Here is a 16,733-nt window from a genome sequence, read left to right as displayed (position 1 = left end):
TCTACAACAGGTTCATTAGCACTACTGGCCCTAGTGGACGATGTACGTCTCCACTCTACAACAAGTTCATTAGCACTACTATCCCCTAGTGGTCAATGTAAGTACCCCACTCTACAAAAGGTTCACTAGCACTACTGCCCCTAGTGGTCGATGTAAGTACCCCATTCTACAACAGGTTCATTAGCACTACTGGCCCTAGTGGTCGATGTAAGTACCCCCCTCTACAACAGGTTCAGGTTTAGTTCCAGTCCATCAATGATCTCTTTCTGGTTGGGCGGTGCCTCCACCCCTCTGGAGACCTTGGCTCTGTCAGCAGTGATCTGATCTATCTGCTCTCTAAGGAATGGGACGAAGACGAGATAGGAGCACACCGTCTCTCTGAGATACGCCCCCACTTTATGCAACAAGCTTTAAACATGTGTGTGTGTGTGTGTGTGTGTGTGTGTGTGTGTGTGTGTGTGTGTGTGTGTGTGCGTGTGTGCGTGCGTGCGTGCGTGCGTGCGTGCGTGCATGCGTGCGTGTGTGTGTGTAGACTACAGGTGTTCCTCAACACCTATGGGATTCAGACTCAGACCCCCCAACAGGTGGAACCCATTCAGATCTGGCCTCAGAAAGAGCTGGTCAAGGTAATGCTCAACACACACACACACACACACACACACACACACACACACACACACACACACACACACACACACACACACACACACACAGCTATGAAGTTCCCCTGCCCATTGATGAAGGTATAGTTATATTCCTTTCAACATGCTACATGTTGTCTTTATTTAATTTTGAATTGGAGTACAGTACGTTGGTAATTGGGAGAATCTTTCCTTGTCCAGAGATGGGTAATAATTCCCAGCCCATATCAGGAGGCCAGAGAGAGGGGGGTCATGCTGTCAGCCGAAAGCCCTGGTAGCCTCTCACTCCATCTGCATGTTAGTGTTAATGGCATCAAGTCCTCGACTACAGACGGACCCTCATCTTACCCGAGAGGCTGTCCATCCACTCACTGGGAGGGTCGTCCTCCCATTCATACCAGGAAGAGTTCTGAAATCCACCTCGACGATCCTGTGTCCTGTGTCCAAGTCGTTAGGTTACAATACACCTCCAATGTCTTCTGTTCTCTCTCTCTCTCTCACCTCTCTCTCAACTCTCTCTCTCTCTCTCTCCTTCCATGTATCTGGTGCTCTGACGCCCAGTTCTCCACAGGGCTGTGCTGTAGTGAGTCAGAGTGAGGCTCTGTGCTGAATGTTAAACCAGACGCCTCACAGACCAGTCCTCCTCCGTCCTCCGCAGAACCACAGGCCTTGGAACCCCTCATTTGTATTCAGGGAACAAACGTATGAAGTGTTTCCTCGTCTGGGTCTCCTCTCCCCTCTCCTCGCTGCTCCCTTGGGTTTGTCAGTTACAACTTGTTTAGGAACCAATTAACATTAAAAAAAGATATCTCAATATTTGCTTTCTTATGTTTTATTACATGAGTTATTCCTAATTAGCCTTCCCTTAGATGTCTGCTGCTGTTCCCTTCTGTTGGATTCTGAAACACATGAGAGCAGACAGAGGGCCACAGCGCCCCCCGCTGGTGGCCGGTAGGATGGCGTGAGGAGAGTGAAGGGACAGAAGGCGGGAGGGACACATTGTCTCTAGAGGCACTCCTGACCACTCACTACAGAGGAATCATGGAAACCAGCAGGAAGTGAAGATGGTGCTCCACATTTGCTGACCTCAGAACAGTCCTTTCCAGAACGTCACCACCTCTTTCACCTCACATGCGGAGTGGTCCAGAGGATATGAACCGTCTGTAGACAGCAGAACAGACACTCCTCTCTCCGGACTACAGCCATTCTAAGGCAGTACTCTGCACCATGCAGAGGTCTTCACTCTATGTGGTTCCTCTCCATCATTGAACAAAATCCTAACTTGTCCCGTATTTGTATAGGTTTACATCAGATAAGTTCTGATCTAGCTGGTGAATATGTGACCAGTCGATATAATGAGGGTTTTTTTGGGAGGATGAGACCTTTAGACTACTACCTTGACACTTACCTACACACTTGTGTGTGTGTGTGTGTGTGTGTGTGTGTGTGTGTGTGTGTGTGCGCCCTTAGGCATATCGTTTCCTGGCCGTCAATCAGAAGCTTGGGCTGAGTGGGCGTCCAGAGAGACCGGTGGGCTGCATCGGGACCTGCAAGGTACACACACAAACACACATACACATGCACATTAACACACATAACACACACACACACATAAACACACACACCCACACACACACACAAAATAATAAAAACAAATCAATCCCGACAGCAATGTTATCTGGCTTATTTTTGGAGTGTTCTTGTCGTAGTATATACTAAAACAATCATTCACCTCAGGATCCGTGAAAAGTGGGGAATAGCCCTAACCCTAGTGGCTATTCCCCACTATTCACGGAGCCTTCGGCGAATAATTGTTAAATATAGAGAGAAATATGGATGTATGCGTGTCTGACTTTGTGTGCATCCGGGGGTTTGTGTTTATGTTAATGTCTGTGTGTCTTTATTTTTCTTTTTGTGCACTAATTGATATGTTATATATGTTCATATGTTTGTGTATGTGTCTTTTTCTACATGGCTGTGTGTCTTTGTGTGAGTCTTTGTGTACTTGTGTCTTTGTGCATGCCTGTATGTGCCTGTGTCTTCGTGTGTGTCTTTGTGTTATCTGTGAGGGGCCGCCCTAAACGTCCCGCTGAAGGTCACACTGTCGCCCTCGAGATGCATTCTGAAGACATCAGCAGCAAATGATTCCCGCCTCGTTTTAGACAATATTATAATGGCACATTTATGGGCAAGAAGGCTGACTGCCACAAACCATTATCATCAGTGTCTCTGCAGGAGCTGTTTGTTTTGTTTGTGTGTGTATATGTGTGTTGTTGTGTTTCTGTAATGAGTTTGTGTGTGCGAGTGCTTGTGTGTGTCAGTGTGCGTCTCTGTGTGCGAGAGCATGCGTGTGTGTGTCCACATGTTAACAATGTGTTCCATTAGTGCCACTGGTTGATGTTGTTGTGTTTCTGTTATCCCAATGGGCTCGCTGTGTGTCCACTGTGTGTCCACTGGTTGATGTTGGTGTGTTTCTGTTATCCCAGTGTCCCCAGTGAGCCCTCTGTGTGTCCACTGGTTGATGTTGGTGTGTTTCTGTTATCCCAGTGTCCCCAGTGAGCCCTCTGTGTGTCCACTGGTTGATGTTGGTGTGTTTCTTCAGATCTATCGTATCCTGGGTAAGACGGTGGTCTGCTACCCCATCGTGTTCGACCTCAGCGACTTCTACCTGTCCCAGGACGTTATGCTGCTGATCGACGACATCAAGGTGGGGCAGGTGGTGGTGTTATAGGATCTAGACCCTCTTCATGGAGCATGGTGTTATAGGATCTAGACCCTCATCATGGAGCATGGTGTTATAGGGTCCAGACCGTCATGGACCATGATGTTATAGGATCCAGACCCTCATCATGGACCATGATGTTATAGGATCCAGACCCTCATCATGGAGCATGGTGTTACAGGGTCCAGACCGTCATGGATCATGATGTTATAGGGTCCAGACCGTCATCATGGAGCATGGTGTTACAGGGTCCAGACCGTCATGGATCATGATGTTATAGGGTCCAGACCGTCATCATGGAGCATGGTGTTATAGGGTCCAGACCCTGGTAGACCAGGACTCTTTAAGACTCATAACAATGGACTACATGTACAAACCTGAGGACACATTCACACTTACTACATCATCACTGTAGAGATCATGTGGTCGTTTGGAGGTCATGTGATGGTGCTGAGGTCATGTGACGTGTGGATGTCATGTGATGGTGCTGAGGTCATGTGACGGTTTGTGTCCTCTGCAGAACGCCCTGCAGTTCATCAAGCAGTGTTGGAAGATGCAGGGACGCCCTCTGTTCCTGGTCCTCATCCGGGAGGATAACATCAAGTAATGACACAACAGCTACACCTCCCCCCCCTCTCTCTCTCTCTCTCTCTCTCTCTCTCTCTCTCTCTTTCAATTCAATTCAATTCAATTCAATTCAATTCAATTCAATTCAAAAAAGCTTTATTGGCATGAGAAATATACATTTGCATTGCCAAAGCAGGTGAACAATAAAATAAACAGTGTAAAAAGGCAAGTTATATATTATAATAACAATAAGTATGAACCGTTAAATACAAAATATCTATACATATCAAATGTTATACTATAAAAGTACTTTAATAAGTAAAATGTGCGATTTTATAAAAAGTACAAAAATAACAGTATAAACAGATAAGTTAAAGATACACTCTAAATACACTGTATTTACATTACGGAGGATTAGTGCAATTATTGTGCGCAGAGTGAGTCCAGGGGGATGAGTCTATGAGGAGTTTGAGGTCCTTCAACAGGTGACTAATCTTGCAGCTGCGTTCGCACATTGTTGTATTTCTCCCAACAAGTATGGCAGTTTTGAGCATCTGGAGTGTCTTTGAAGTCCTTGCATGCCTTTGTAATCCGTGGGAAGTGTGTATTCCTGATGCCTTCGTACGACTGGCATGAAGTCAGGAAGTGCAGTTCTGTCTCTAGTTGGTTGTGTGTGCAGTGGGAGCACAGTCTGTCTTCTCTTGGGAGCCAGGTCTGTCTGTGGCGTCCCTCCTCGATGGCCAGGCTGTGTTCACTGAGTCTGTATCTGATCAACGATTTCCTCAGTTTTGGGTCGGTCACGGTGGTCAGGTATTCTGCCACGGTGTAGTCTCTGTTAAGGGACAAATAGCATGCCAATTTACTCTGGTTTTTGGTGGACTCTTTCCAATGTACCAAATACTTTTCCTTTTGTTTTCTTATAATTTGGTTTTGCCTGATGTGTTGGTTGTTGTGTGTTGGACAGATTCCCAGGACAAGCTGGCTAAGGGGAAATTTTTCTGGGTGTAACTCTCTGTGGGTAAGAGCCTTGTTGTGGAGTGTGTTGCTGTCGCTTTCCTTAAGGTGGTTGTAAAATTTTAGGGCTCTCTTCTGAATTTTAATAACGATTGGATATCGTCCTAATTCAGCTCTGCAGGCATTATTTGGTGTCTTTTTTCGGACTTTTAGTATTGATTTGCAGAATTCTGCATGAAGAGTTTCAATTTGATGTTTGTCCCATTTTAAAAAATCTTGGTTGGTGAGTGGGCCCCAGACTTCACAGACATCACTGCGTCAAATATTTTTAGCCAGATCTTAATTGGGATGTCTAGCTTGATATTTCTTTTTATGGCATAAAATGCCCTCCTTGCCTTGTCTCTCAGGTCATTAACAGCTTTGTTGAAATTTCCTGTGGCGTTCATGTTTATGCCGAGGTAGGTATAGTTTTTTGTTTGCTCTAGAGCTGGGGTGGGCAATTAATTTCCCCAAAGGGCCACATGAGAAACAGGGACTGTTGTGGAGGGCCGGACCAATAGGCTAAATTCAATTCAGCTCAATATTAATTTGATCGCTTTATAAAAAGCAGTAAAATGTAGGGTATTTGATAAGCTGTGACTGGTAAGAGTAAATGTTATGATAAGAATATGAAAAAAATAATGCAGACATGGTACAAAATGCAGTTGTTAGTATTTAACTAACATCCACAAAAGCAATTGTGAAAAAATCAGCATGTTTTTACCATTTTTCAAAGAACAGCATTGAATGAACTTTATAAAGTGCTATTACTAATTCATTCGCAGCGTAATTACAGAATTAGCTTTTTTTCCACATGTTTTCTTCAGATGAAAAACTGGAGCAGACATAGTACAAAATGACAACATGTCACTATTTGAACAGTATACTCAAAGCAATTTTAAACAAAATGTGCATGTTTTTGCAATTTGTTTTTCAGAACATCCTTTTTGGATCAACCTACCTTTCTCTGGGCATATTAGCGCAGCAGAGTCCACCAAACACTCTTTCCCCTTCAGAAAATGGCTTACTTTTTTGGGTGATTTTGTGGGATATCACAAAGCTGGTCTTGGCTGCTGCATCCCTGGATGTGCAACACTTGGTAAAACAGCCTTGTTGCGTTTGCAGTTTAGCTAGCAAAGCTTCAGATGTCCGTGCCCGATCTGCATCAGTCAAGTTGCCATATTTCTCTGCGTGTTTAGTGTTTAACACAGCGACCTGTTCTCCACAAACTAAGGACAGGGCTTTACCTTTGACTTCAGTGGAAAAATACTTAGAAGTCCATGTTTGGTTAAAAACTCGGCACTATGTATCAACCTTTCTTTTTTTCGCATGAGCTGACATTTTTCAGGAATAACAGCCATTCACGTCAGCGCTAAAGTCTCCTGTGAGCTCAGTTCGTGGCTCGTGGACGGGGTTCTTCTTCTACTTATTTTTAGTTGCGACTTGCAACCAGAGAAGAAGAAGCTGCATACGCTCGCACAAAAAAAGCAACAACAAAAGTCGCCTTCATAATAAAAGCAGTGCAGTTGTATACCAATTTTTTTTTTTATACAATTATTTACATTTGATTGTGAACTCCCCACAGATCTCACGTGGGCCGGTTAGAAACGGCCAAAGGGCCGGATGTGGCAATGCCAGGTCTGCTCTAGAGTAACAGTGTCTAGGTGGAATTGTGTATTTGTTGAGGCTGGGTCTTTTTTCAAATATCATTATTTTGGTTTTACTAAGGTTCTCTGTTAGGGCCCAGGTTTGAGAGAAGCTGTGCAGAAGATCTAGGTGCTGCTGTAGGCCTTCTTTGGTTGGGGACAGCAGCACCAGGTCATCTGCAAACAGCAGACATTTGATGTCGGTGTCTACCAGTGTTATGCCGGGGGCTGCAGACTGTTCTAATGTCCTTGCTAGTTGGTAAATGTATATGTTAAACAGGGTGGGACTCAAGCTGCATCCCTGTCTCACACCCCGGCTTTGTCTGTGTGTTTCTTTCCTATCTTAACTGCACATTTGTTGTTTGTGTAAATGGACTTTATGATGTCGTAAGTTTTTCCTCCAACACCACTTTCTATTAATTTAAACAACAGACCATCATGCCAAATTGAGTCAAAGGCTTATAATAGTTTGTTTTTGTTTTGTTTTATTTGGTGGTCAATGAGGGTGCTTAATGTGAATATATGTTCTGTTGTACGATAATTTGGTAAGAAGCCGATCTGGTTTTTGCTTATGGCATTATTGTCAGTCAGGAAGTTAAGGAGTCTGCTATTTATAATCACCCCTCTGTAGTTATTAGGGTCAAATTTATCTCCACTTTTGTGGATTGGGCTAATCAGTCCTTGGTTCCAAATATTGGGGAAGATCCCGGAGCTAAGAACAGTGTTAGGCAGTTTTTGAATTGCCAATTGGAATTTGAGATCTGTATATTTAATCATTATGTTTAGAATACCATCAACACCACATGCCTTTTTTAGTTTAAGAGTACTTAAATTGTCCTGTAGTTCTTTTAATGTGATTGGAGAGTCTAGTGGGTTCTTATAAACTCTTTGATAACTGATTCTAGTGTTTGTAATTTCTTATTTTACATTTTTTATTTTATTTGTTTTTTGAAGAGTATAGTCAAAGAGAAAAAAAGTTAGAGAGAAAGATATAAAGTGGGGAAATTAAAGGGGAACAGTGCCTGTTGGGGGACAATCCACATTACATACAAACAATATTTTACATGTCTTCATTTTTTGAAATGTACAGTAACCATTTATCCCAGCCTTTAGAAAATGACTCTTCCTTAGTTTTTAACCTATATTCTCTCCATTGTTTGAATGTCACCGATAATGTTGAGCCATTGTCTTGCAGTCAGGTGCAACCGACTGGAGCCAGTTCTTAGTTTTTGCTGCAGCAAGAAGAATCTTAATCAAATATTGGTCTCCTTTGTGCACAGTTCCTTCCATATGTCCCAGATATAGGACAAGACAAATTCGGGGGATTTTTTTTCACAGCACGACATGGATATGTTCCAAGAAAGGTTGAATTTTACTGCAGCTCCAAAACACATGTGTATGGTTAGGATCCATGTAGTTGCACAGTCTCCAGCAGGGTTGTTGAGAAATAATTTGTTTGCTAGTACCGTATTTCCCGCACTATAACGCGCACCGGATTATAAGGCGCACCTTCAATGAATGACCTATTTTAGAACTTTTTTCATAAATAGGGCGCACCGGATTATAAAGCGCATAGCATAGAAGATACTGCAGTCAAACGTTTGACTGGGGATGCGTTATGCATCCACTAGATGGAGCTGTGCTAATTGTATAGCTCGTCACGCGCAACGCAACTGTGAGACACAATTACGCAGTTCCAAACCTTATTTTTTAAATATCTTGCAAACGTGAATGATACAAAGTAGAGCATCGCACCCTCGAATCTTGTAGTGTGGCCAGTCTTCCGCCCGATTTCCTGGCTCTGTGATCGTATAGTGTGACCTTCCGTGAGTAAGCGCAGTAAAATGCTGTGTGCACTGACTACGATAGCGATAATGCTGCAAGCGGTGTGGCTTTATCGTAGTCGTAGTGAAACACTTTATTATTATTATTAAATTGTTTTTATTGGTTTTTCATACTGAAACATTTTGACAGAGCGCCGTTTACAACCAGTATGGATCAACCAATTAACCAATTGATCCATATATAAGGCGCTCCGGATTATAAGGCGCACTGTCGTTTTTTGAGAAAATTACCGGCTTTTAAGTGCGCCTTATAGTGCGGAAAATATGGTAATCTTGGGCGTAATAAAGAAACAAATTTGTTTTTTCTGAGTGAATTCTCTCCATCCATGTGAGTGTGTAGTTGTCTGGTGTATTTTCCACATATCATACCACATGGTGTCCAGGATCTCTTCACTCAGTTATTTTTCCCTTTTAGTTTTGACATATAATGTTGAATCTTTCTTAGCTTCCATCAAACCAGAATACAGAGTTGACACAGCTCTGGGAGTGTAACCATTGTAAGATTGAACAACCACTTTTACCATAGGATGTATCTCATCAGTGTGTTTGTTAATTATTTTTATATAGTAATCCCTCATTTGTAAGAATCTGAATAAGTCCTGATTTTTTGGGCCATAAGTATTTTTTAAATCTTGAAAGTTTCTCATTTCACCCTTTTGGATAACCTTGCACATCGCGGTTACACCCATCTCTGTTTGAATCTGGTATCAGAAGTTCCCGATATGAATTCTTTATCAAAAGCTAACCATTTTAATAGACCAAGTTCCCTTCCCACTTTAAGTTGTTTGATAACGGAATACCATGTATTTAAGGTACAAGTTGTTATCGGGTCTAATTCTTCCTCTTCTTTAGTATGGGTGAGCTACATAATCAACATTACACCAGTAAATAAGTGGACGCAATTGTGCTGCATTAAAGTATTCCCTGAAGTTAGGAAGTGCCAGCCCCCCCCTTGTCTTTTGGCAGCTGTAGATTGGAATATCGAATTCGCGTTTTTTTTTCCCCCAAATAAATCTAGATATTAGTCTATCCCAATTGTGAAACTGGATATGTGGTATACCAACAGGCAAAGATAGAAACAAATATAATAAACGTGGAAAAATATTCATTTTCACTGCATTCATCCTGTCAGTGAGGCTCAGTGGATAAGTTGACCACTTTTCAATACCTTTCCGTATGTTGCCATCAATATGGTCATAGTTGTTTCGGAAAAGCTGACAAGTTTTTGGTTATGCTAATGCCTTAATATTGAATTGATTTAGCTTTCCAATTAAATTTTAATTCTTTAAGTTCTTCATTTGGAGAGCAGTAAAACATGAGAATTTGAGTTTTAGATATGTTTAATTTGTAACCCGAGTGTACGCCAAAATGCTCTAAAATTTGCAGTTTCATAAAGTTTCATAAAGGAGTTTACTGGATCTTTTAATATGATCAAAACGTTGTCCGCGAAAAGACTTATAGTATGGTTTTGGTCATTGATATCTATTCCTGTTATTACATCCTCTTGTCTAATCATTTGGGCTAATGGTTCTATATAGAGAGCAAACAAGGTAGGGCTGAGACAGCAGCCCTGTCTGGTTCCTCTTTCCAAAGTAAATCTGTCCAATAGTGAGCCGTTTACTATAATTCTAGCTGTTGGTTTGCTATAGAGTGATTTGATGCATTGAATTGTTTTCTCATTAAATCCAAAATGTTCTAAGGTTAGATATAGAAAATCCCAGTTGACCCTATCGAGTGCCTTTTCGGCATCTACGCTGATCAATGCTGCTGGTATTTTATTTTTTTGTATTTTATGTATAATGTGAAGTATTCTCCTGATATTATCCTGAGTTTGTCGACCTAAGACAAAGCCAGTCTGGTCCTTATCTATCAAATCTGATACTATTGTTTGGAGCCTGTTTGAGATTATAGTGGTATAAAGTTTGTAATCTACAGTGGGGCAAAAAAGTATTTAGTCAGCCACCAATTGTGCAAGTTCTCCCACTTAAAAAGATGAGAGAGGCCTGTAATTTTCATCATAGGTATACCTCAGCTATGAGAGACAAAATGAAAAAAAAAAAATCTAGAAAATCACATTGTCTGATTTTTAAAGAATTTATTTGCAAATTATGGTGGAAATAAGTATTTGGTCAATAACAAAAGGTCATCTCAATACTTTGTTACATGCCCTTTCTTGGCAATGACAGAGGTCAAACATTTTCTGTAAGTCTTTACAAGGTTTTCACACACTGCTGCTGGTATTTTGGCCCATTCCTCCATGCAGATCTCCTCTAGAGCAGTGATGTTTTTGGGCCTTTGCTGGGCAACACGGACTTTCAACTCCCTCCAAAGATTTTCTATGGGGTTGAGATCTGGAGACTGGCTAGGCCACTCCAGGACCTTGAAATGCTTCTTACGAAGCCACTCCTTCGTTGCCCGGGCGGTGTGATTGGGGTGATTGTCATGCTGAAAGACCCAGCCACGTTTCATCTTCAGTGCCCTTGCTGATGGAAGGAGGTTTTCACTCAAAATCTCACGATACATGGCCCCATTCATTCTTTCCGTCACACAGATCAGACGTCCTAGTCCCTTGGCAGAAAAACAGCCCCAAAGCATGATGTTTCCACCCCCATGCTTCACTGTAGGTATGGTGTTCTTTGGATGCAACTCAGCATTCTTTCTCCTCCAAACACGACGAGTTGAGTTTTTACCAAAAAGTTCTATTTTGGTTTCATCTGACCATATGACATTCTCCCAATCCTGTTCTGGATCATCCAAATGCTCTCTAGCAAACTTCAAACGGGCCCGGACATGCACTGGCTTTAGCAGTGGGACACGTCTGGCACTGCAGGATTTGAGTCCCTGGCGGCGTAGTGTGTTAGTGATGGTAGCCTTTGTTACTTTGGTCCCAGCTCTCTGGAGGTCATTCACTAGGTCCCCCCGTGTGGTTGTGGGATTTTTGTTCACCGTTCTTGTGATCATTTTGACCCCACAGGGTGAGATCTTGCGTGGAGCCCCAGATCGAGGGAGATTATCAGTGGTCTTGTATGTATTCCATTTCCTAATAATTGCTCCCACAGTTGATTTCTTCACACCAAGCTGCTTACCTATTGCAGATTCAGACTTCCCAGCCTGGTGCAGGTCTACAATTGTGTTTCTGGTGTCCTTTGACAGCTCTTTGGTCTTGGCCATAGTGGAGTTTGGAGTGTGACTGTTTGAGGTTGTGGACAGGTGTCTTTTATACTGATAAGGAGTTCAAACAGGTGCCATTAATACAGGTAACAAGTGGAGGACAGAGGAGCCTCTTAAAGAAGAAGTTACCGGTCTGTGACAGCCAGAAATCTTGCTGGTTTGTAGGTGACCAAATACTTATTTTCCACCATAATTTGCAAATAAATTATTATTATTATTATTATTGCTTCCTTCCATGAGGGAGGAGTGTTATCTTTGGAAATGGTCCAATTACACACAGTTCGACAGTTCTTTTTCAAGTTTTTTGTACCACTCAGATGGAAATCCGTCACTACCAGGAACCTTGTTTGTTTTCAATTTTCTTATTGCCTTTTGGATTTCATCTGTAGATATCTTTGCTGTTATGCCTTCATTTTGCACTTTACCTATAGAGGGCAGATCCAGGGAGTCTAGACATTTTTTAGTATCCTTATGATTTGTTGTCGATGTTTGGGCGTAAAGATCTTTGTAATAATCCCTAAACATATTTTCTATTTCTTTTGGTTCCTATTTAATTTGGTTGGTATTAGGATCACATAGTTTATTGACTGTAATCCCTGCCTGCTGCTTACGTAATCTTCTCGCCAATAATTTGGCAGCTTTAAGTCCTAATTCATAGTAATTTTGTTTTAAATACCTAGTCTTTGTCTCTATTTCCTGTTGTAGTATTCTATTAATTTGGTTTCTCACCTCTTTCATTTGTCGCTCTATTCTTTTGTCTGTTTTCTCTTTATGTTTTTGTTCCAATTGTTTCAGGTCAGCTAACAAAGACTTGTACTGAGTTTCTTTTTCTTTTTTAAGTTTACTTGTAATTGCAATTAATTTTCCTCGTATGACAGCTTTTAGAGCATAGTATTGCTGGGTCTGTCTCGTCATTATAATTCTCCTCTAAGTACTTCTGTATTTCAACTTTGATTTGTTCGACCACCTGTTTGTTATTTAATATCCCCACGTTTAATCTCCATATTGTGTCTTTTTGTCTGGACTTAAAAATATTTTTAAATAGATTGGGCTATGGTCCGACAAATCGGCCACTCCAATTTGACATTCCTGTATTCTATCCCTGTCTTCCTTCTGCATAAAAAAATAGTCAATTCTTGAGTATACAGAGTGTGCTGCTGAATAATGACTGAAGTCTCTCTGTAGTGGATGTAGTTCCCTCCATACATCAAAAAAGCCAATTTCTTCCCATGTATTTTTCACTACCTTTGGGATAGGTTTCCTATTTCTCTTGCGACTAGTTGTATCTAGGCCATAGTTCATTATCACATTGAGATCTCCTCCACATATATATACAACTTCCATTTCTACAGCAATCAGATCAAATAGGGATTTAAAGAAGTGTTTATCACTTTCAGGTGGGGTATATATGTTCACCAATGTTACCATAGCTTGGTCAATTGTTCCTTTTACAATAATATAACGTCCCTCGTTATCTTTTATTTCTTTTTGATATTCAAATTTGGTGGCATTAGGAATTAGTATTGCAACACCTCTTTTGCGGGTGTTAGAATGGGAGCTATAGAAAGTGTTTTTAAATCCAAATCTTTTCAACTTTTCATGTTCTGTTTGTGAAAGGTAGGTTTCTTGCAGAAAGTTAATCTGCGTCCTCTCCTTTTTAATTTTAGCTATAATTTTTGCTATTTTGACTGGGTTTCCTAAGCCATTAACATTTAGAGACATAAGTTTAATACATTCTTGTTTGGTATTCATAGGCTGTTTTTGGTCTGTTTACATTGTGGTGTCTCCCCCTCAGGCTAACAGTGCAATAACCATAGGCACTTAACATCATATGAAACAAACATATGAAAAAATAACGTAACATAACTATAAACAGAAAAAGCGACCTCAAAAAAGAGATGTCAACAACCCTCATATGTTGACCCTCCTTTAGTTTTGAGGGAAAATGCCTTCCACAAGAGAAGGGCCCCTAGCTAGTAGTAAGATGTAACCCATAAGGGGACCTGTCCATACTAGACTATGTTGTAGGCAGCTGTGCTTCCGTCCCTTTGAGCCCACAAGTCTGATATCAAAATCCCTTTAGGTCACATCGAATTAAACACTAACCTTTTTCTTTTTTTGACCCGTATTAAACTTTAAGGATATGTTATTCACATTTATACTTAGAGTCAGGTATTCATCTCGCGTTGTTGTCCTCGCGTTGGATTTCTTGCAGCCGTCCTTTCGCTCGTGTGCCTCCCTGCGAGGTTCGGTCTCGTTCTCTCCCGACGCGTGCCCAAGGCACCAGCCCACGCGACTGGAGCTGTCACACCAAATTTGTACCGGGTGCCAAATTTGTACCGGGTACGTAATCCATACGTAATCCATTCCAAACCTGCCTGGCAACAGATGATCGCGGACGATCGCGTCGATTGACGTAGGAAGGTTCAAGAACATTCGCGGTTAAACACTCGGTTTACTACACATTAAACACAGAGGTTACTAGCTAAATTCGATTAAACAATTAAATGCAATACAAATATAAAGTTAGGAACGCTAATAGATGTAATTTGTCACACCAAATTTGTACCGGGTGCCAAATTTGTACCGGGTACGTACGTAATCCATTCCAAACCTGCCTGGCAACAGATGATCGCGGACGATCGCGTCCATTGACGTAGGAAGGTTCAAGAACATTCGCGAAGTCGTTCATTGAGCGCGACAAGACAGATAGCCCTAACTTTACAAATTACATTTATTAGCGTTCCTAACTTTATATTTGTATTGCATTTAATTGTTTAATCGAATTTAGCTAGTAACCTCTGTGTTTAATGTGTAGTAAACCGAGTGTTTAACGGCGAATGTTCTTGAACCTTCCTACGTCAATCGACGCGATCGTCCGCGATCATCTGTTGCCAGGCAGGTTTGGAATGGATTACGTATGGATTACGTACCCGGTACGAATTTGGCACCCGGTACAAATTTGGTGTGACAGAGCCCGTCACGGGCTGTAGCGCCTCTGGTATCGGTGATGTCATCCACTTCATATCCTTTTCTCCTCATGTCACCAACTGCTTCCTCCGCGCTGCTGTACGTCTTCATTCCACTAGCCCAGTGGATACGTATCTTGTTGAGGGGTGTCTGAAAGTGGATGCCTTCCCCCTTTAGAATCTTCTTCACATTCGCGTACGCTTTGCGTTGTTGCAGCATCCTCACAGAGTAGTCATGATCAAAATAATTCCTACTTTCTCTGAGCTTGACCATTTTCTTTCCCCCGCCTCTTTCAAAACCATCTCCTTCACATTAAACTGCTGAAAGTTGAGGACAATCGACCTCGGTGGTTGTCCTGTCTTCGGCTTCGGCGCCTGGGCTCGTTGAATCTGGAGGTCTGTTTCAATTGAAAGCTCGTCTTTTAACCATTTGTCAATAAACTCCACGACCAAATCGCTTCTCAGCTCCACATCTTCTGGAATGCCGTGTATTCAAACGTTGTTCCGCCTGGATTCTAAGTCATCTAGCTTATCCATCATTTTCTGTGCCTTTAGTATGTCCTTCAGTGCACGTTTTGCGTCAGTACTCCACTGCTCGACTTCTTCAGTGCGAGTCAAAGCGGCGTCTATCTTATCGTTTTGCTCTTCTACGTCTGCGTTTATTTTGACAAGTTTCTGGTTAATTTCCTCCTTAAACTCAGCCAGTTCGTTTTTCACTTGAGTGGTGATGTCGTCTTTGACAGTTTTCAGGTCAATTTTCAGCTCTTTTTGCATGGCTTGGATTTTCTTGCTAATGCTATCTAAGATAGCTTGCGGTGTAGCCATAGCTGTAGGTTCTTTCCTGTCTTTGATCCTCCGCTCATTATCAACGACTATGTATCTTCCTTTGTTATATTTTCGAGTTCTTATGGAGTTTATTGTGTTGGCGTTAGGGAGCACACTATTCAAGCGTCCATGCTGCTCGACCGTTTCCCGGAAGTCTGTAATTTGTCTTGTATATGTGTTTATTCTTTGTTCTTTACAATGGGGCCAAAGAGATTGGAGAAGTGATTTACCCATAAATCTCCATTTTGAATGCTTAATTCTTCTTAATTATTCCCCTTTTTGTTTGTCAAGTTTGTTCCAATTTTCCCAGAAATGGTTTGAGTCTATGGATTCCTCAATTTGGTTTATCTGGTTCCTAGCATGTTGGTCCCTTTTTCTTCTTATTGTGTTTCTGTATTGTTTTAAGTTCTCATAATAATGGAGACGGATATTGTTGTTGTCTGGGTCCCTATGTTTCTGATTTGACAGGTTTCTCAATGTTTTCCTAGTGTTTTTGCATTCGTCGTCTAACCACTTATCATTATGTTGTTTTTGTTCTTAGTTTGACTGTTTGAGACCTTCAGGTTTGATTGTAAGGCTGAGATGTCAAATATGTTGTTAAGGCTTTCTACTGCCATGTTGATCCCTTCATTGTTGAACTGAAAGTTGTGGTCTAGGAAGTTATCTAGAAGTGTCTGAATGAGATTTTGCTTTATGGTGTTCTGATATGTTTCGACACTGCTCTCCTTCCATCTATAGAATTTGTTTATAGTGTGTAGTTGTAGTAATCTTTGCGTTTGGATGTTTGTTAATGTTATGATGAGGGTATGTCGTCCTTTTTGTCTTTGTGATGGAAAATCCAAAATATTGCAACTTTAAAAAGGTGTTTCTTCAGTTTTTCTGAAAAAGTTCAGGAGCTCATGATAAGCATGACCTTCTCTCTCTCACTCACTCACTCACTCACTCACTCACTCACTCACTCACTCACTCACTCACCCTCCCTCCCTCTCCTCCCAGACCACATTTATAGCCATAGGCTCTACAGTAGCAGCCGGCTCGTATGAGTTGTTGCTCATTGTCTTAACTGGTGTTACTGGAGGCTATGAGGGGTGGAGTCATGAGCAGGCTGAGGGGAGGAGTCATGAGCAGGCTGAGGGGAGGAGTCAGGAACAGGCTAAGGGGAGGAGTCAGGAACAGGCTGAGGGGAGGAGTCATGAGCAGGCTGAGGGGAGAAGTCATGGATTTGAGTAGCAGTAGATCAACGTGTTCCCTCCGGCCATCAGGGGGAGCCGCTTCAACCCGGTCCTCGACATGCTGGCCTCCTTCAAGAAGGGCAACATCGGGGGGGTCAAGGTTCATGTGGACAGACTGCAGGT

The 16,733-nt window shown here is 41.9% G+C and overlaps 1 protein-coding gene across 2 annotated transcripts in view; it reads left to right on the top strand.

Annotated features, from left to right (window-relative positions):
• Positions 1-16,733, top strand: part of phkb (phosphorylase kinase, beta) — a 94,921-nt gene that overhangs the window by 43,842 nt on the left and 34,346 nt on the right. For both annotated transcript variants that reach the window (XM_079737100.1, XM_079737099.1), the window contains 5 exons: positions 533-626; positions 2,112-2,195; positions 3,244-3,348; positions 3,884-3,966; positions 16,641-16,731. In XM_079737100.1, coding sequence (XP_079593226.1) covers positions 533-626; positions 2,112-2,195; positions 3,244-3,348; positions 3,884-3,966; positions 16,641-16,731 — 457 coding nt within the window. The remainder of the gene's footprint in view (positions 1-532; positions 627-2,111; positions 2,196-3,243; positions 3,349-3,883; positions 3,967-16,640; positions 16,732-16,733) is intronic.

Source organism: Pollachius pollachius (assembly GCF_949987615.1).
Source record: "Pollachius pollachius genome assembly, chromosome: 5".
NCBI lineage: Eukaryota > Metazoa > Chordata > Actinopteri > Gadiformes > Gadidae > Pollachius > Pollachius pollachius.
The sequence above is the reverse complement of the archived record's forward strand: the minus strand, read 5'-3'. Positions and strand labels throughout refer to the sequence as shown.